Consider the following 20,317-nt stretch of genomic DNA (forward strand, 5'->3'; position numbering starts at 1 on the left):
CACCTCCTCTCTCTGTACCTCCCGAAGCCAAATACCCCAATATCCCTTTCCAGCATTCACTGTCTGTCACCACCTGTCCCTGCAAGCAACAAAATGCCCCCTGTACCCCTCCATGCCCCCACTGAGTGCCCTGCATCCGTTTCCCCAGCCCCAAGTGTCTCCTGTCCCCCACTGAAGCCACCAAATGCCCTCCATGTCCCCTCCCAAGCCACACCACGTGTCCCCTATGTCCCCCCCCAAACCACTGAGTGCCCCCATCCCCAAATGCCCCTCTCCCACAATGCACCACGTCCCCCCTACGTCACCAATTGCTCCCTTATCCCCCAAACATCCCCCCTCCGAGCCTTCATCCCCAGCTCAAGTCCCCGCGCCACCGCATTCCCCGTCCTCCCACCAGGTGTCCCCACGTCCCCGCATCCCCGCCTCGCTCCCATGCTGCCCCGCTCTTCTTCCCCGCCCCGCTCCGCCGATGGCTCCTCTGGCCGATCTGTACCACCTGACGATGGCGTACGCGTTGTGGCGGACGGGGAGGCACCGGGACCCCGCGGCCGCCGAGCTCTTCTTCCGTCGGGAACCTTTCGGTGCCGCCTTCGCTGTGGGAGCGGGGCTGGGCCAGGCTCTGCGCAGCCTCGGGGCTCTTCGCTTCTCGGCTGCGGGTGGGTCGTTGGGGGGGGGGGGGGGGGAGAGGAGGGGGGGACGCGGGGACATCCCTTAGGGGGACTTGGATTGGGGAAGGGGACATCGTGAGTCCTCGGATGGGACGTGGGGATATTCCTGGAGACTCGTCCTTAGGACACGGGGAGATCCCTCGGGTGTGCTTTGGAGGGATCTGGGGGCATAGGGACGGCCCTTAGAAGGACGGGGGGGGTGTTCCTCAAAGGGAGCAGGGACATCTTTCAGATGGATCTGAGTCCTCAGATGGAACAGGGGACTCAACAGAGAGACCTGTGGGCAGCCCTTTGGGGGGGGACTCGAGGGACAGGGACATTCCTCGGAGGGACACCAGAGTCCCCCAAGGGATCTAGGTGACATGGGGACATCCCTTTAGACTTCAGTAGGACCCAGGGGACACGGGGACATCTCTCAAAGGAACATGGGGGGGGGGGGGGACAGGGGTGTGTTTCAGAGGGGCTTGAGAGAGAGGGGTCTGGGGTGGTGACGCTGGTATGTCCCTTAGAGGGACAGGGAACTCCTCAGAGGAATTTGGAGGGAGCACAGGGACAGCCCTCAGAAGGTCTGGAGTCCTCAGAGGGATCATGGGGACAGGAGGATGGCCCTTAGAGAGACAGGGGACTCAGAGGGATCTGAGTGCTCAAAGGGAACTAGACAAGGTGGGGACATCCCTCTGGAGGAGCTATGGGGCATCGGGATGTCCCTCAGAAGTCCTAATGGATGGGAGCCTGGGGTGGGAGACAGAGATGTGCCATCAGAGGGATGTGAGTCCTCAGATGGGTCATTGGGGCATCTCTTAGAGGAACATGGACATTCCTCAGGAAGATTTGTGGGACATGAGGACTTCTCTGAGGGAGAACTGAGTCCTCAAAGGGAGGTAGGGGACATGGAAATGTCCCTTAGAGGGATCTGATGAAGAAAGGGACATCCCTCAGAGGGACCAGGAGACCCCTTGGTGGCACGTGGGGTTCCCCCAGAGGAGCTTGGGGACCCGAGGGAAGTCCCTTGGAGGGATGATGCCTTACAAGGGACAGGGACACGAGCTGACATCCCTGCAGACATCGCCTACTTGCGCTCGGTGCTGCCCAGCACGACGGAGGATGCTTTCTTTGATTACCTCAGCACCGTGGACGCCTCTGAGGTGACCGTCACATCTGTGCCTGAAGGCTCCATTGTCTTCTCCAGGGTGCGACACATGGCCGAGCGTCCCCATGTCCCCATCTCTGGTGTGTGTGGTTGTGGGGATGTCACCGTGCTGTCCCCGCAGGTCCCGCTCCTACAGGTGAAGGGACCGCTGCTGGTGGTGCAACTGCTGGAGACCACCTTGCTGTGCTTGGTCAGCTACGCCAGGTAGAGGACCCTACAACCTTTTTGGGGTTCTACAGGGTGATGTGTCCATCTCTTCTGGACCAGCTGTTGTCCCTGTGACCAAGTGGAGTTGTTCGCCAAACAAACCACGGTCCCCTTTATCATTCCCAATGCTGTACCAACTTTTGGCCCTGTATCTTGGCTGTGACTGAGTTGTGGTGGTCCCCAAGCAAATGATAGTCCCATTTGTCACCAACATGACTTGGTGTGATTTCGCCCTTCCAGCCTGGTGGCCACCAATGCCGCTCGATTCCGCCTTCTTGCTGGCCCAGAGATGAAGCTGATGGAGTTGGGTCTACGTCGCGCCCAGGGTCCGGATGGTGGACTTTCTGCCTCCAAGTATTCCTATATTGGAGGTGAGTGCTGCCCCGCATATCCATGCTGTGTTGTTGTCATGTTGTCACCCCTCATCCCTCCTTCCAGGCTTTGACTACACCAGCAACGTCCTGGCAGGGAAGCTCTATGGCATCCCAGTGCGTGGCACCGTCGCCCATTCCTTCATCATGTCCTTCAGGTCGCTGGAGGAGGTGCAGCCCAGAGTGAGTGCTTGCAGATGGGACAGGGATAGGACACCCCTGATATGACCGTGGGGATGGGACATCCCAGATATGGCTTAGCCATCCCCATAGCTGCTGGAAGGGAAAAGGGGTGCACATGGTACGGGGTGCACGAGACCTGCATTAGAACTCATTTCACCCACTGAAGTCAATGTGATTGGTTCAGTGTAATCACTGATAGATATCTCCAAGCAGGTCCTGTCACCGCTGGAAGGTGGGGAGCCCATGGATCTCCCATCCCTGGCTGAGTCATGGCTGCAGCGTGTGTGTGAGCTGCTGGGGACCCCCAGTGACAAACCCAACCGTGGTGAGCTGGCTGCCTTCGTGTCCTACGCCATCGCCTTTCCACAGGACTTCCAGGGGCTGCTGGACACTTACTGCGTCATGAGGTTGCCTTTTTTGCTGTGTCCCCATCTTTCACTGTCACCTGGTGCAGGACATGAACGCTAATTCTTCTCCCTGCCCCTGTCAGGAGCGGTCTGCCCAATTTCTGCGCTGTAGCACTGGCCCTACACCAGTTAGGGTACCGCGCCATCGGGGTGCGCCTGGATAGCGGGGACCTCATCCAGCAGTCCAAGGACACCCGGAAGGTGCTCCGAGCCTGCGGTGCTCAGTGAGTCGTGCAGACATCTGGAGAGCATCCCCTGCTTCTCCGCCCCGGGTACCCACATCTTTGCGTGTCCTGCCTCTGTGGCTGTTAGAGTGGGAGCCCTCGCTGCCCTGTGGGGTGCTCGTTGGCTCTCAGAGCCCCCAAACCTGGGACTGCCTTCCTGCTCATTCTTCTGCTCTTTTTCTTCCTTTCCAGCTTCCAGGTGCCTTGGTTTGGGAGCATCCCCATAGCCGTGAGCAACGACATCAGCGAACAGAGCCTGGAGGACTTCATCCGAGAGGTGAGGTTGGGGCTGGAGCATTGGAGGGACAAATGTGACAGTCATTTTCCTGTGACTCAGCCTTTCCTGGGTGGGAACAGAAAAAAGTTTCCATGTGTGGGCAGGATGGACATATGGAGACCAGGAGGCACTTTGGGGCCGAGCAGCCCCTGACCTGCTCCCTGGCTCTGGTTTTAGCATGAGCTTGGAAAAAAAAAAGCAGTTGTTGATGCTCGTTGTCTTCTCTGTTACACCAGGGGAGTGAGATTGACATGGTTGGCGTGGGGACAAACCTGGTGACGTGTCCCCTACAGCCTTCGCTGGGCTGTGTTTACAAGGTAGGAGCAGCAGCTCTGCCCCACTTGGCTTGGGGATGATTTGAGGTTGTGGGGTTTTTTTAATGATTTACTCAGTTATTTTGCATCAGACCACAGCTCTGCACAGTCTCCGGCACCAGTGTGAGCTGGAATAGAGTCATAGAAGATTGGGAAAGACCTCTAAGATCAAGTTCAGCTGTTGAACCATCACCACCTTGTCCACTAACCATGTCCCTAAATGCCACATCTACCCTTTTCTTGCAAACCTCCGGGGATGGTGTTTATGTGAAAAAATAAGGTGTACATCCCCATCACTTCCTTTTCCACAGCTGGTGGAGGTTAATGGCTCCCCGTGCCTGAAGTTCACAGAGGAGGAAGAGAAGATGACTATCCCAGGGATTAAGGCAATATATCGGCTCTACGATGCTGCTGGTGAGCTCCACTGAGTTAGGAAACTCCTACCTCGTTGACCTGCTCTTCTTCCTGCTCCATAATCCTGTCACTGGTGTTACCCGCTGGCAACCTGACTCTTCATCCCTACAGGTCATCCCTTCATGGACCTCATGGCCCTGGAGAATGAGCCCTCACCTAGTGTGGGGCAGGAGTTGGTGGTCCACATCCTGGGGAGGAGAGGAGAGGCCACCAAGGTCAGGCCGAGTGCTGTGGAGCCCCTCCATCGCATGTACTTGAGAGATGGACAGGTCAGAGGCAGCTCTCCTCTCTCCCCATGATGGGCTTGGGTCAAAAGGTGCTCAGGGTGGTGGTGGTGGGTCTGTGAGAGGAGTCCCTCAGCAATGCTGGCAAGGCACAGTGCCCCTGGAGATGGGATATCTCCATGGCAAATCCTGTTTGCCAGCAGAGGGATGAAATTTTGCCTTATGAAGGTGGATTTTCTTGGTCTGTCCCATGGGAGTTTTGCAGCACAAAGCTCAAGATACTCTACATGCAAGAAACTGTCCTTCATTCTGCTGCTCCACTGAGCAAATGTCTTATATAGGGACAGCCTGGCAGTGTTTCTCACTGCTAATGAGGTGTTCTTCCCTCGTTGAGTGAAGGCCTAGGCAGGGCAGTGTCCTCAAGCTGAATCCCTGTGATGTTAGAAAAGCTGAGGTGGTGCCACCACAGCCACCATCTCATTGTCCTGCATCCCTGTGCTGTCCAATCTTGAGGCGTTGGCACTGTGTACGGATGCTATGATGCCTCCATCCCACAGGTGTATGAGGAGCTGCCCAGCTTGCAAGAGGTACGGAGCCATGCACAAGCATCCCTCAACCTGCTCAGCCCTGTGCACCGCCAGCTCCGTGACCCCCAGCCCTACCTGGTATGTTTTCCCCCTTACCAGGCACGATCCTGGTCTCATCCCAATCCTCCTGCGCCCACAGACCTACAGTGACCCCATGGAGCCACACTCACTGTCCCCTTTTGCTCCTTCCATAGGTGGCAATGACAGAGAAGCTGCACCTCCTCCTTGCAGAGCTGCAGCACGCTAGCCAGTGAGGGGTACCCCAAATCACCCCCCAGCACTGAGACCAGCACTTCTGCTCTTTGGAAGACCAGGTGATTAATTGGGATGGTTCTAGTGGTTCTGCTGCTCTGCAGTGCTGCTCCGAGAACTGTGCAGGAACTGCAAGAGCTGCCTCACTGCAAAGCTGTGGACAGAAGAATGGGGCAGACAGAGCTGGGAGGTGTCTACTGCCTTGCTGTGGGGGCAACGAGTTTTCTTCCTTGCTGACCTCGGTGGACCTGCCAGCCCTGTGCCTTCAGTGATGACAGGACCGATGTCACCCATCATCAACACTCAGCAGCAGCCCACGTTCCCATTTTGTGGCATCCTACACCTAATTCTAGCACCAAAGCCTTTGGAATGTCACTGGGAGTACCAATGGGCCAGCAGCAACAAGTGGAAGTTTTTAATCAAATACCATCCAGAAACATTGGGTGGAATGGATAAAAATGTCAAAGAATAAATCACGTGCCTTTCTGAGCTGTGTGTGTTCTTCTCTAATCCTGTTCAGGTTTGTAATACAGAGGTATTTTTAAATCCTTTTTGCCAAGCTTTGGAATTGTACAGCCAAAAACTGAGCCCCACGCTGAAAAGACTTGCACCCATTCCCAGCAAAAGTCTGGATAAGAAATGTTGTATTTATGGTGGTGGATTTTGTGTGTGTGTTTTTTCTTTCTCTATTTTTAGATCTTTGCAGTGCTTGTTCATGGCAAAAGAAAAACAAAAACAAACTACAATCAAGTCTGATTGTGTACCACTTAAAAAAACAGCCAAGAGGATGGCGCTGCTGCTAGGGTTGTAAGGCACTGTATCTCATCACTTTCAGAGAGAAGAAAACACTTCTTGCTATTAAACTTTGCCCACAGTACTCCTGAGAAGAGACTGCCTTGAGTTCTTACAACAACTCTGTAACAAAGAGTGACATTAAACAGATAAGACAGTGCGACAGCAGCATGCTCCATCCCATCACCACCTCTCCACAGCCACAAAGGAGAGCCCACGGAATCAACCATCAGATCTCAAGTTCCTTGGAATGGCCTGCTGATAATCTATCACCACCTCTTCCATCCATGAGAGTCTTCACACTGCTTTGGTATCAGGCATTCATGATGAGTGCATTAAGGCTCCCTATACAAATGTTAGCTCACCCAATGGTTGTTGAGATTGGAAGGCACCTCTTGATGTCCAACCTCTGCTCAAACAGGGACACCAGGAGCAAATTCCTGAGGATTGTAGCCATGGGATTATTGAAGAACTTCAAGGAAACTCCACAGTTCTCAACGACTGATACCAACATTCTGCCACAGCAGTGCTTCCTGATGGGCACAGCAAGCTCCTGAGTTCCTCCAAGTCCTACAGCATCTTCATGGCCTTCCATTGGACTCTTTCCAGTCTGTCCCTGTCTCTTCTTAAACCACAGGGCCCAGAACTGGCTCATGGTTGACTTCCTGAGGTTCAATTGCTCAGCAAAGGCAAACTCCAGACCCAAGAGACTGGAGCAGCAAATCTGACTATTGAAAACTCTGAGCAACTCAACACCGAGACCTCAGTGCAACGTCTGGGAGCCAAATTAGACAGCAGTGATCTCAACACAGTGTGTATTGGCTCATTACACTCCATCCATGCCTTGAAGCTCATTACACTCCATCCATGCCTTGAAGCCTCCATCCATCCTTTGAAGCGACCACATACAGATGTGAGGGACGAAAGCTGATACAAGCTGTCAAGATGAGTTCCACTGAGCATCACAGCCCTTCTTTAAGCAAAAAAAAGAACCCGATCCCCACTAAACCGCTGTGTGGCCCAAGCCAAAGGGGTCATGGGACGAAATTACTGCACCCTGTGTTAAAAGGAAAATAGGGCAGGAAGCAGGTTGTGGCTGTGGCTCTTGGATGTATTCCTCTAGGGCTTTTGTGCCATCCAGAACCTGGGTAAAATGACTCACAGCACAGAATCCCAAAACACCTTCCTGCTGCCATGACAGCATGTGCTTAATGGCAGACAACCCACAATTTGCAAATGTACATTATTTGAGTTAAAGAATACCTGTTCCCACACATAAACCCTTCCTGCTGTCATTGCCAAAAAAAAAAAAAGTGCTAATTCTTCCATTTTTTCCCCTGAAATACTGTTCCTGTTCTCTGGTGCAGATTTCAGAAGTGGATGGGACAGCAAGTGCTAGAAGAGAAGTTACAACACCTCACATCCTGTAGATTTCACAGGATGACAACACACTGGAGTCTGATGCCCACCTTCTGTTCCTCTGCCCTGTAATTTTCCCAAATTTGTTCCTACAAAAATAACATTTTTTAAAGTGTATTTGCAGCTCAAGATAGCTAATGAACCTCAGTTTGATGGTGGGTGAAAGTGCCAGAGGTATTAGTTCTGGATAAGGGAAGTGAAGACAAATCAGAGGCTCGGCTTTAAGTGTGGGATCAGATCCCAGACCCCAAGAAAAACTATTTTCCTGAGACATCTCAACTACACAGTGCTTTTCTCACTCTTCAAGTCCATATGGGGAAGTGCTACATGGGGCAGAGCTGTGATCTTCCAGTGCCCTTTGCAAACATGAAGGGTTCACGTTTCCATTAAGAGATGCTGGTCCTCGGTGTTGGAAGAAGGAAAGGATGTTGGACAGGACTCTGAGGTAGAGCAGAGTTGCAGAGTACCATATAGGGAGGAAGGCGGGTTAAGGGAAAGTAGGAAATAATGAATTTGAATGTAAAGAATTCAGTGTGCAGCTCTGCAGGCAGTACAAACTATTGCTGCATGAAACCTGGCGCTGGATTTACAAAACCAGAGAGGCTCATACAGCTCAATACGGACACTGCAAGAGGTAAAAAGAGGCAGAGGTGTGCGTTCAGTGCACCAGATTTAGATGTTTTCAGTACGAGTCCAAGCTCGCATTACTGCTCTGAAGTACCAACACAAGGCAGCATCACTTGTACAGTGCCATCTTCTTGCTCTGGTACATGTACATGTAGGCATCACAGAAGAGGCGTTTGGCCACTCCATCCATGTCTCGGGGCTGCTCCAGGGCCAGCATGGCCAGTGGCAAGTCCAGGTATTTGGCAACTTCAGGGCACAGTGTTACGGTGGGGATGTTGAAGCCATTCTCACCACCTAATCCAGAAGGAAGGAGAAAAGTTCAAGTCCAAAGCACGTCCCAAGGCATGAGTACCTACAGTGACTTAGCTGAAAGATCTGGAGGTCAGCACCACCATTGGGCAGGACAGATCTGTCCTCACAGCCCACATAAGAAGTCCCTGGTCTGAACAGAGCCAGAGGACAAGACCACTAGGAGCAATTCATATCTCCGTGGGCTGGGCCTACACTGCTCTGGAATTGGTTCTGCTAGAAGTAGAATCCTAAGGCATGCAGGTGACTTTAGAAGAAATGAAGCTGTTAACTCCCCCAACAACAGTCATTCATCTCAAAAGCTTCGTACTCCCTTCAAGCATAGTACAGAATCTTCCAAAACTATCCAACTTGACACAGACTGAGCAGTGCCCACATGATGTGTGCTACAGACACCCACCATACGAACTCCTGGCTCCTATCGAAGCACCAAGCCTGTGATTCATAGTTAGAAAAGACCTCCAAAATCATCAAGTCCAACCCTGACCCATTCCCATCATGCCCATTCAAAGAATTATTAAGGTTGGAAAAGACCTCCAAGATCATCAAGTCCAACCTCCAACCCACCACCATACACCCATTTAACCATGACCTCACCGTGCCTGTCAGCCATGCTGTCAAAGAACATCCAGTGCTCATTCTCGGGGCCATATTTCACAAAGGAGACGTAATGGCTGGTCTCAATGCATAGCACTGCAAAGAGCTCCATCTTCTCACGAGGAACCTCCTGGCTGCCCCGGGAGCTGCGGCGACGAAATTCTTCTGGGACGTGCAGCCTGGTTGGTTTGTGTGTTTTGCGTCGGTAGTGGGAGTGAACCTAAGGAAAGGCAATGGGGTGGCACTGCTGAGCGGGCAGAACTGAAGCTGGCCTGCTGAAAAGAGGAGCGTGCAGAAGTCAGACCTTCAGTTTATTCTGCACTCAACTGCCTCGCATGCAGTTGGGTCCTCCCCAAGGAACAGCAGTGCATTGCAGGCTGACAGCAAGAAGCTTAGAGGGTCCAGCAGTTGGTCTGTGCAGGTTTGGGTGTTCATTCTGCTGGCAGATTTCATGAGCACCCAAAGGAACTTAATACCTGTTTGGAGCAGGTGCTGCAGAACTGCTTCAGACCCGTAGGTGAGAATATTTTGTCTTTGAAACACTTTGAACACTCCCAGGTGGCAACGTCACTGCACACACAGCACTCTCTGGGACCTGCAGAGGCAAAAGTGGTGATGCCTTCTCTTTGTCTCACCTGGAATCCCATTTGTCCTGTCAAAACTAAGCATTCAGGGTAGAGGAATCCCACCATGATCCCGCCTTAGTTCCCACCCACAACTCAGAGTGTTATCCCTTTGACACCTGGTTGTTCCCAGTCTCAGCTGTAAGTTTCACCATCACCCAATAACTTACTGTCCAGCAGCAGATCGGTGATATCCAGCTCTAAGGAAGGGATGATCTTGCTGAACATTTTATATTCCTTCCCAAATCGTGGCATTTGAATAATGAAGCAAGATGGGATCTGGGAAAACAAAGGCAAACAATCCAGCAAATTCCAGAGACCTTTCTCTCCGTATTGCTACTGTGAATCACATCCCTTCTCAGGTCACACTCAGATTTCCCAAAATATCTTTTAGGTTGAGGCCAAGTATCCTCCTGCTTTGCTTTATAAGATGCACCAGACCCGCTGTAGGTTTGCTGGAAGACTACAATGTAGATGGAATGAAGCTGGGCTCACCTCCACTAGCTTCAGATCTGAAGACAGGAAGGAGTGTTCCACCAACTGCTGCACATCAGGAACCACTAGGTCCTCCTGTTTGTCCATAAATATTTGGTAGCAGTAGCAGTCCTGCTCCTTCTGGGCTCCTGACCTGCAAGGAGTGGTCATGGGGAATGCTTACCTCGTGCCATTGTGAATCTCATTATCCAACACAGCACGACGTCCTGCTCCCAATGAGCATAACTCAGTTTCCCCTCTTCCATATTAAAGACATTTCAATTTTTTTAATTTTTTTTTTTTTTAATGAACCACAATCAGAAAACTTCTTTTTTAGATCTATTTAGAACGGATTTCCTCCAGATGACCCTCTGCAGGGGGGCAGCAACACAGAGTCTCCTTTGTGCTCCACCTCTCTGAGCACTCCACAGCCTCGGGGTTGACTGACGTCTCCACAAAAGAGCACAGAAACCCAACAATTCCCTTCTATGTTCCCAAACAGCATCGTTATTTTTGGCTTCCTTCAGCCTCTCATCCTCTTTGTAGAGTCCTGAAAAAAACTGGGACTGCATCCACAGAGTCCCTGTTTGAGAACTGTAGGATCTGAGCCAGATTGAGAGCCTGGACACATCCCAAAGCATCCAAAAGCACCGAGGATGAACTCTGTGTTTCTCAAAGCTCTCCCTAAGGATGACATGACTTTCTTCATCAGTTTTCCAAAGGAAAAGCCTCCAGGCAGAGCTTAGAAGTTGTTTTGGATGGGTCAGTTGGGACAAATCGACAACAAATGATCAGATGTAAATAACTAATGAGACAAATAAATTGAGCTCAGTTAGAATTGTAGAATCATTAAGGTTAGAAAAGACCACTTAGATCACCTAGTTCAACCATCCACCTACCACCACTACTGCCCACTACACCAAGTCCCTAAGTACTGCATCCATATGTAGTATTGGAATGAAAAAAATTGTGTGGGAATGGGAACTTACTGCAGTCTCAAGAGTGGCTCTATTCCCAGGACCTGATGCATTATGAGGTTCAGGAACTCCTCTGGATCTGGAAGGATAGAGAGAAGCAGAAGTCACACCACAGGAGGAACTTGCCATATTGCAAAATAGATGTGAGCCAAATGCCTGACACTGGGCAATCCGTTGTAAAATACCCTTGTTGCACACGGAGAGAAATGTGATGATTGCAATCAGAGAGGTTGACTTAAATTACAAGCATTTTCTGCTTTATTTTAACCAAACTTTAGCCTTTGGGGAACCCCATATGACTTATCAGGACTCAAAGAGAAGTTGACCGTGGCAAAATGGACTCTGGCAGGTTCATAGGGACAGATATTTCAGGGCTAATTCAAAGACTAAAGGTCAAGGGAATGCTTCTTCACACAGTTCATCCTCTCCCCTCCTGGCAGCAGCTCGACGGTGGCAGAGATCCAGCAATTCCTCTCTCTCCATCAGACTTCAGGACAAATGTCAGTTAAAAAGCACATTGATATTTTCAGCTTTTAAGAACTCTTGCATGCGCAGTTTTACATAAATGAGCAGCACAGCAGGCAAATCAATGTACGTGCATGGGAGAAGCACACAATTAAGCTGTCAGCACACACAGGAGCAGCCTGGAGAAGTCTCCAGAGAGCACATTACCTTTCTCTGCATTGGTAAAGCTTGAGCATTGGCCCTTCTCAGTTAGCTGCTCCCTCAGGTGCATCACACTCCTAGCCATTACAAAGCCATTCCTGGAAACAAGAAACAGCTACAGATGATCACTGCAGTGTATTTGGTGAAGTATTGCAACAGGCTGCCCAAGGAGGTGGTGGAGTTACTGTCCTTGGAGGTGTTTGAGAACTGTGGAGATGTGGCACTTGGGGACATGGTTTAGTGGGCATATTGGGGATGGGCTGATGGTTTGACATGATGATCTTAGAGGTCTTCTCCAACCTTACTGATTCAGTGATTCAATAATACAAACCACAGCACCACACACTACCCCAGGGTTGTATTTCTGCAGGCAGTTCCAGGGCACTGACCCCAAGGAGGATGCTAATGTCTTATTCTTAGGCAGGAGCAGCTCTCCATGCCTCTCTCACACCTAGCAAGGGAGGATGAGAAAAAAACTGGTATCTTTAATACAAAATCCAGACAATTTAGCTGCCATGCTATGGTCTACCCATATCCAGCCTTAAAGAAAATGGTTGATTAAGGACATGGTTTAATGGGTGATGGGTTGATGGTTGGACTTGATGACCTTGGAGGTCTCTTCCAACTGTAATGATTCTATGAGTGGAAATGGTGGGGATGAGTTGATGGTTGGACTTGATGACCTGAATAGTTGGAAAAAACTATTAGTGATTCGATGAGTGGTCAAGGTGGTGATGGGTTGGCAGTTGGTCTGGATGGTCTTAAAGGTATCTTCCAACCTCAGTGATCAATGATTCTGTGATTTTGAGCAAGGAAACCTCACACGTGCTGTGGGAGCCTTACAGTCAGGGGAAGAAAACAACTGGAAGAGGAGCAAGAGAGGAAGACTTGGATGGCAGGAGACACCCTACAGGTAACCCTTTCCCAGGCACCTTCTGGAATTGGATGGCAGAAGTTATCAAACAGATGGACAACTTCCAGCATCCCCACATACTGCACTCACTTTCGGAGAGGGTTCACGATCTCATCCCGCAGAATGTTCTGGACATTCCTATCACACAATGGGAAGGGTGTGAAGAGCATGGAGTCCAGCACGGATGTACAGGAGAAGAGGCTGTGAAGAGAGAGCACTGTCTGAGTCTGAGCCAAGCGGTTGGAAGCAAACTGTTGTGCTTAGTGGCAATCAGTGGCTTTCATTTTCAACAGTCCATGCACGCAATGACAGAAGTGTGAGTGACAGTGCATCTCCACAGTGAGATAAATCACATCTGCCTTAAGGGATGCTTGGAGTAAGCGAGGAAACAAGAGAGAATGAAATCTCGTACTTTGCAGCCAAAACTGCTCATGGGGGCACCACTGAGTCTTTTCCTCTCCAAATAGTGAAGCTGCACAGTGAAGCTGGGATCTCCTGGGTGCTTTCTTTGCAATGTTTCCAGCCACTGTCTCCAGTGGCAGTCAGCGTGGTCCAGTCCAGAGAACTATGATATCTCATCACCCTGCACGACAGACACACAGAGTGGTACTCATAGGGGCACTTGAGTGTCTGAGAACCTCATGGATTACAGGAAGGAGACCAAAAGGCTGCAAACACTGAGGTTGCACCTCCACACAGTCACATTCTGCTCTACGCCAGGTCAATTTCCAGCCACCTTGGAAGCCTGCACTGCAGGGCACTGCCCAGTTAAGAAGTAATCATTTAACAATATGGCACTGCACAAGCAGGCACTTACCTAAAGAGTGCTGCATCCATGTAGCAGGAATTGCAGTGGCCCTGGATCCCCTTCATCCTTCCTCGTAGGATGTGCACCGCTTCTTCATTCCTTAGAGGAGGAAAACTGAGTGGAATGTGGGGAACATCTTCCTGCTTTCCTGCAAGAGAAGCAACAGAAGCAGTTCCCTTTAGCTTCCCACCTCATCTGGGTGCACTCTGTCCTTCCCCAGTGCCTCAAAGCTCTGCTCTGCTCCTGCTGGGACTGAACCATGCTGGTATGGAGGTTTCTCCCTTTACTAATTCACCTACTGGAAATGGAGACAAAACCCAACCTTCCTCACCAGAGGAATTGCTATTGCTACGCCCTAGCAATCCTCAGTTACCCTTACAGGACCCTTCCAAAAAGGGGTACTCTATGATTCAATGATTCTGCTGCCTCCACCATCACTATGCCAAGTATAACAAAGACAAAAAGAGCCACAGAGAAGCTGGTGTTGGGTTCCAGGCAAGCTTGGGATCTCCCTGTGGAATTTCCCCATGTCACTGAGGGATGTGGTTTAGTGGGCATGGTGATGATGGGTCCATAGTTGGACTTGATGGTCTTAGTGGTCTTCTCCATTCCTAATGACCTGATGATCTTAGTGGTCTTCAGTCTGAATGACTCTATGAACCTATGAAAGACATTCAGTGCAAGCCCAACCTCGGGGAGCATGTAGAAGCTCAGATGCATTACAGCTTGGATTCATCTGTCTGCCCTTGCCATGCATAAGGATTTATGTCCTCAGCCCTACATCCTCTTACTAACTTCATCTTCCAAAGTAGCTTTCTCAATACAGTCTTTCTTGGTTTCTCCAGCATTCTTCCCTTGTAATCCAATCCCACTTTTTCAGCAGGCCCTTAAGACACTTCATTGTCCCTACTTCCAATTTTTGGGCAGTTTCCATGAGAACTTCCTTTTTTCTTTTACAGTGAACTCATTTATGTTTTCTAAATGGCTAACTTATTGTCTTCTCTGCTCTTGGAGATAGTTCTTTCTATTAAAATGAAAATAATGACCTATTCTTCCCTTTGCTGTCCTGTGAATGTCTTACCATATCAAGCTTTACATTAAATACTCTTCCTTTCTCCAGGTACCTTGATTACCTGACATCGTGGCCACAGTTACCAACTGCTACTCTCCAGAGCCATAACATCCATAAGATATGGCAGTGTATTTACTTGTCACATTCAGTTCTCAGTAATCAAAGAATATCCCAAGTTGGAAGGGACCCATAAGGACCATCAAATGTAATACAAGACCTCTTCTTCTGCCTTGAAAGCCACAGGCAGAAAAATCCCAGCCTGCTTGCAGCATTCACAATGCCATGCAAGAACTGTTGCTCTAGGCTTTGCTGTTGCCTCTTCACATTTTCTGCTGGCTTTTCTAACGCCCCCATGCCACAAAGGCCTCATTTTCAGCGCCACTAGCAACGCCTTGCCTTAGATTAAACTCCCACACAACTCTAGTCTACGTTCTCCTTGTGTTCAATGATTTACCATCTCTCACACTTGCAGGATATTCCCTACAAAGACCACCTCACTATCCTGAAAATGGACATCTCTTGGAACGCTCAAAGACAATCAATGAAACCACCAATTAAAGACACTGCACACGAGGAGTCTCCACGTCCCAGCACGGCACTGTCTCCCCTCAACCCAAAGAGCTTACTATATTCTACGAGGCTCAGGTCGCAGTTGCGTGAGCACTGGAAGCGAATGTCGGGCTGGCAGGACTGCAGCTTCACAAAGATGCCACGCTTGGGAGCACAGTGGAAATAGTATTTACCCAGCCATTCGCCAGCAGTGACTCCTTTATCTTCATCCTAAGGATAAAAAGCATCGAGGAATGACACGGGAGCAGGTTTCCTATGAATCAAGTGCAATCCATCACATGGCTATTTAATATCTTAAGAGCTATGTGCAAATCTGGTGCTGTTTTGATGTTTTTATTTACTCTGGTTATGTGTTAAACCTGTGTTGACTCTGCTTGCAGGATTCACAATTATTCTGTTCTTACCAGTTCAACTCCTGCCATTTTGTGCTTGGTGTGGGGCAAGTACCCCAGCCAGCGGATGATTCCTGACACTTGGTTCCCTTTGTCCAAGGTGATCTGGACCATGGAGTTCACCTCCAGGGACGGGTTCACGCCTTCACACTCATCTCCGCTCTCACCTATCTGTTGTTTCACTTGTTTTGAGTGTTCCACTCCCATGTCAGACTCAAACGGTGGAAATAAACCTAATGGGTAGGAGAGACAGAAAGTCACCTAATGACAGACACCTCTACATGTCACCGTCGTCTTCCTAATGCCAGGCCTGTTCTGAAATTATAGATCATATATACAGCAGGTTGTCTTCGGGTTATTTTTATACCTTTAGTGAGATGAATCAACTCAACAAAGAGTCTAATGACAGCTGTCCCCAGTCTGGCCATAGGATATCTGAACAGTATCTCTATATGGCAACAGAGAGCCCAGCAATTTGTTGCCTTGCCCAATGACTCACACCACTGCCGCTGGCATCTGGGCCCTCTTGAGTTAATCTGGCATCAGGATGAGGCTGTGCTCCACCTTCTACAGCTAAATTAAAGACTCTTTAGTCAGTGGTGCTCTCCATCCTAGGAAGCATTTCTGTGCTGTGATCAGATGTTTCTTCCTGATAAATGGGAGAACGCAGCTCTCTTTGCCTAATGCAAAGCATGCTGTTCAGAACTCGAGACATTTCCACGGACCTTTTCAGCTCTCTGATTTAATCAGCTGGAGTTAGGCTGAAGCTTTTGTTAGACCTGAAGAAATAAATGTTAAATCCACAAGAACGTGCTCAGGACAGACACATCTGCTAATAACCTACTTTGGGAATGTAAGTCTTCCTTCACAACAGAGTCCATAGGAATCTCTCTGAAAATGTCAGTTGTACCTTCTTCTTCCTGAAAGGAAAGAACAATACATCAGCTAAATAGTCAATCAGACACAAGGAATTCCTGGAATATGAACCAATTTTTCCAAACAGGCCCAAAGAGTCTGCATGCAACCTTGTATCTCTTTTGGATGATGCTTTCACTCCTCTTTAAAGCCTTAGTATTATAAACAATCAAATGAAAAAGAAACCAACAGGAAAAGACAGTGAGGCTGCTCTTACCGGGCAAACTTTAACGAACCATTGGGTTCCCTCCCTGTAAACTGCCATTGCTATTCCTTTTCTGCGGACATCGTCCACGTAGAAGCTCACGGCATCTCCCACTCTCACAGGAACCACTTCCTCTGCATCCACTTTTGGCTTCTGCTTCCCGTGGTCATTATCCAGCGTGGAAATGAACTGGATTCTGCTGAAGGGCAGGAAGATCCCGCAATTGGGCTTACACTTGAAATACTCAATGCCAAGATAAGATCCATCGCTGCGCCCTCTGTTTTCACCCTCATCCTGAAAACAGGGCAGAAAGTGATGTCACATTGACAAGCATAAAGGGAAAACAAGCAACTTGCTTTGCTGTCAGGTGTTCAAGAAATGTAGCACGGAGGAATATGGCTAGCAGGCATGGCAGGGAATGGGTCAGCAGTTGGACTTGATGATCTTAGTGGTCTTTTCCAAACTTAATGATTCTATGAGTGCTGGTGATGGCCTGATGGTTGTTGGGCTTGATCTTATGGTCAGTGATTCTCAGTGGGCATGGTGGGGATGGATTGATGGTCGAACTGCATGATCTTAGAGGACTTTTCCAACCAACCACTAGATCAGGCTGCCCAGAGCCAAATCCAGCCTGGCCTTGAATGCCTCCAGGGATGGGGCATTCACAACCTGCTTGTGCAACCTGTTCCATTGCTTCACCACCCTCTGTGTGAAAAACTTCCTCCTAATATCTAACATAAACCTTCCCTGTCTCAGTTTGAAACCATTCCCCCTTGTCCTATCACCACCCACCCTCATAAACAGCCGTTCCCCCTCTTGTTTATATGCTCCCTTCAAGTTACTGGAAGGCCACAATGTGGTCTCCCCATAGCTTTCTCTTCTCCAAGCTAAACAATCCCAGTTCCCCCAACCTTTCCTCATAGGATAGGTGTTCCTACCCTCTGATCATCTTAGTGGACCTCTTCTGGACCCGCTCCAAGAGCAAGGATGCTCTACTACAAGCACGGGCTCCCCTGAGCTAATTGTGTGCTCCCTTACATCGTACCTGGTAACAACCAACTGGCATCCAGAGTGCCCCCGTGTTCAGTGCCATCCTTCAAGGCTCCTGGTGCAGACATTGTGCTTGGAGCCAGGAGGAGCTGGGCAGGGCATGAACCAGACCACACAATCATTGTGGTCCTTTTCAACTCAGGCCATTCTACGATTCTATGATTATCCAGTTACCTGCAACTCCACTCCAAAGAAGAATGGGGTCAACGCATTCAAAGTACTTTTCTGAATGCTCCCAATGTAGCGGATGACGCCGGGGAAATGTTGCCGGTCGACCTCCACCATCACTCTCTGGCCTGGCACAGCTTGCAGAGCTGCCTCAAGGTTCAGCCTCTCCAGGAAGCAGTTCAAACGCTCATTGTGGCTGCTGATGCTCAGGAGGAAGGCAGCCATTTCCTCGCGCACAGGCTGCAGGATTTCCACGTTGACGGTGACAGTGGAGCTGTCATCCAGCATGACGACCCTCAAGAAACGAGTTGGGGGCACGTCGGCAAAGTTGCGCAGGTAGCTCCTCTCGGTGCAGTAGCACATGTTCCCAGCTTGGAAGTACTTGCTGCCATAGGCACAGTCTTCTGTCAGGATGTAATAGCAGTTCTCGTCCCCTACTGAAGGCAGGAGGCTCATCGTCGTTCCCCTGGGTGGTGAGAAATGAGAGAGGGGTGACAAACACAAGTTATCTCAGAACATTTCAGAGGTTTTCGGAGGTCTTGACCACAGCTTTGTATGCAAGCCCCATCTAGTTGGGTTTTGAGTATCTCCACAAACGGAGATCCCAAAGCCTGCCCTTCTGCTTTTGTCCCACGTTAGATTTCTTGCAGCCTAACCAAAATGGAAAGTCTGGCTCTGTTCCTCTGTGTTATACTCCCAGCAAGAGCAGCACCTTGCACATCCTGTTCTGTACAACACTGCACAACCGGTTCTGTCTCATTAAGCTTTGCCTCCTGCTTTCTTTTGCAGCTTACTTGCACGAGCAGGGTGAAGGCTAAAGTGTTTGTAAAACTCTCCAAAGGAGCGTTCTAGGCTGTAAATAGAGTTCTTCAGTGTTAAAGCAGATAAATATTCAAAACACACTGCAACTACCTCATTACAATGTTAAAGCACTAAGATCTCCACTTTTAAAACACGCATACTTGTAAAAAAAATGGAGTATCTGAAATATAAAAGTACAATTCTGCACATTTTTAAAAGTTCAAACTCAGTGCTTTTCACACAATTTATCACCTCCCTTCCCTCATTGGTACCATTCAGAGACAGGACACAGAAGTGAGCACTGAGACTTCTACATCCTGCAAGTGGACAGGTCAACCCAACCCGCAGCTTACCAATAAACAGAATAGAAGAAATGTGCTTCTTTCCAGGAATTGGTGGCATCAGGAAGACGATACCAGTGTAGTTTTTTTTATCTCTACATACATCCCTGTGTGTAGAAGATGTACATTATTCACACAGAATCACAGAATACCCCGAGTGACCCACAATGATCCAACTCCTGACTTCATGTTGTTCCAACTTCTTGTTTTGTGTACCAAAATCCCCTGCTACATCTTCTTTTATCTCAGATTTTCTCCTTTTTTTTTTTTTTTTTTAATTCTGCAAGGACAACAAACTTCACTTCGTACTCAGTACTGTCAGGTCAGGAAAACTGGATGAAAGCACTTCCCTAACCTCTTTAAAGCACACCATATTTGCAATACACTCCCAGGGTAACCAGAAATAAAGGTGCATTCAGGTCATTTGGTCTGAAACTCAGTTCCCTATGTTCATGAGAACGAAGAAAGCACTAGGCTATTCAAACTATGTGGATTTTAAAGCACTAAATTGAGGTCTGCATTTCACTCCATGCCCCACCAGCATAGGAAGCAGTAGGAAATGAGAGGGTATGGGGTCTCAGCGAGCAACCCCAGAACCTCCACAGGGAAAAGCCATCCTAGAGGTGAGGCAGGGGGTGATTTTGATGAAGGTGGGGTTCAGGGGGTTCAATTGACCGAGGTTTGGCCCAAGGGTGGTGGGATCCCACTTGGGGTCTGCCCCGTTGCAGTTGGGTATTAAGTGCTGTGATGGAAGGAGGGGATGGGGACATGGTGAGGGCCATCCTCAGGCAATGCGAGGCTCGTGGAGGGGGGGGGAAGGGGGAGGGTCCTGTGGTAACGATGGATATGGGGGAGCAATGTGGAAAGATGGCAATAGAGGGAGATAAATTGGGTGTTGGGGCCAATGTGGATGGGGGAGACAATGGGGAACAGAGACAATGGGGAACAGTGGGAGGGGGGCAATGGGGATGAGGGGATAACTGAGAGAGAGGGGCGGGGGTTCCAAGTGGGAGGAAGAGGAATGGGATAAATAGCACTGGGAGGTATTTGGGAGTGCCGGAGAGGCCCCACTGCGGCGGAGTCCCCTCTGAACGCCTCCCCCCCAGGCCCGGCGTCCCCTCTTTCTCCCCGTTCTCACCGCTGCCGCCGTTCTCTTCCGCATCGGTACCACCGAGCGGAGAAGGAAGTGGGCAGAGCAGCACTTCCGGTCGTCTCCCTCCCCACCCCCTCCGCTCCGGACCTCCAGCCAATAGAAAGCGGCAGTGGGGACCGAGGAGTCCAATGAGGTGGAAGGGGCGCTGTTAGTCCCGCCTCTTTCTG

The 20,317-nt window shown here is 49.7% G+C and overlaps 2 protein-coding genes across 5 annotated transcripts; one reads left to right on the forward strand and one right to left on the reverse strand.

The window, feature by feature from the left end:
- Positions 1 to 328: 328 nt before the first annotated feature.
- On the forward strand, positions 329 to 6,893 carry NAPRT (nicotinate phosphoribosyltransferase). Of its 4 annotated transcripts, none has more exons than XR_007375697.1 (14): positions 331 to 656; positions 1,731 to 1,858; positions 1,940 to 2,022; positions 2,266 to 2,396; positions 2,464 to 2,579; positions 2,793 to 2,986; positions 3,070 to 3,210; positions 3,403 to 3,487; positions 3,724 to 3,804; positions 4,113 to 4,215; positions 4,327 to 4,484; positions 4,997 to 5,104; positions 5,221 to 5,340; positions 5,975 to 6,893. XR_007375697.1 is itself a non-coding variant. In XM_048938863.1 (13 exons), the coding sequence occupies exons 1-13, from the start codon at positions 470 to 472 to the stop codon at positions 5,278 to 5,280; spliced, it is 1,545 nt and encodes a 514-aa protein (XP_048794820.1). In that variant the 5' UTR covers positions 329 to 469; the 3' UTR covers positions 5,281 to 5,767. The 4 variants fall into 4 exon arrangements, 2 of the variants coding, with proteins under 2 accessions (XP_048794820.1, XP_048794819.1); XR_007375696.1 differs by lacking the exon at positions 5,975 to 6,893 and adding an exon at positions 5,534 to 5,767; XM_048938863.1 differs by lacking the exon at positions 5,975 to 6,893 and having other exon boundaries at positions 329 to 656; positions 2,494 to 2,579; positions 5,221 to 5,767.
- A 152-nt stretch (positions 6,894 to 7,045) lies between these two features.
- LOC125690475 (ubiquitin carboxyl-terminal hydrolase CYLD-like) lies at positions 7,046 to 20,170 on the reverse strand. The gene is made up of 16 exons (XM_048938851.1): positions 20,136 to 20,170; positions 19,010 to 19,104; positions 17,862 to 18,321; positions 16,650 to 16,931; positions 16,362 to 16,437; positions 15,530 to 15,750; positions 15,182 to 15,335; positions 13,493 to 13,631; positions 12,766 to 12,876; positions 11,769 to 11,860; positions 11,109 to 11,175; positions 10,141 to 10,273; positions 9,816 to 9,924; positions 9,499 to 9,617; positions 9,023 to 9,242; positions 7,046 to 8,410 (listed from the first exon to the last, which is right to left on the reverse strand). The coding sequence occupies exons 3-16, from the start codon at positions 18,309 to 18,311 to the stop codon at positions 8,226 to 8,228; spliced, it is 2,358 nt and encodes a 785-aa protein (XP_048794808.1). The 5' UTR covers positions 18,312 to 18,321; positions 19,010 to 19,104; positions 20,136 to 20,170; the 3' UTR covers positions 7,046 to 8,225.
- Between the last annotated feature and the right edge of the window lie 147 nt (positions 20,171 to 20,317).

The sequence above is a fragment of the Lagopus muta genome, chromosome 3 (genome assembly GCF_023343835.1).
Source record: "Lagopus muta isolate bLagMut1 chromosome 3, bLagMut1 primary, whole genome shotgun sequence".
NCBI lineage: Eukaryota > Metazoa > Chordata > Aves > Galliformes > Phasianidae > Lagopus > Lagopus muta.

Excerpts from the sequence above, each read along its gene's own strand:
- NAPRT (XM_048938862.1), top strand. The coding sequence starts at position 470 with ATGGCTCCTCTGGCCGATCTGTACCACCTGACGATGGCGTACGCGTTG. Across the intron at positions 3,211-3,402 it reads CTCCGAGCCTGCGGTGCTCA|CTTCCAGGTGCCTTGGTTTG; the intron begins GTGAGTCGTGCA and ends CTTCCTTTCCAG. Across the intron at positions 4,485-4,996 it reads TGTACTTGAGAGATGGACAG|GTGTATGAGGAGCTGCCCAG; the intron begins GTCAGAGGCAGC and ends TCCATCCCACAG.
- LOC125690475 (XM_048938851.1), bottom strand. The coding sequence starts at position 18,311 with ATGAGCCTCCTGCCTTCAGTAGGGGACGAGAACTGCTATTACATCCTG. Across the intron at positions 11,176-11,768 it reads CTTTACCAATGCAGAGAAAG|ATCCAGAGGAGTTCCTGAAC; the intron begins GTAATGTGCTCT and ends CTATCCTTCCAG. Across the intron at positions 9,243-9,498 it reads GCAGCACCTGCTCCAAACAG|GTTCACTCCCACTACCGACG; the intron begins GTATTAAGTTCC and ends GCCTTTCCTTAG.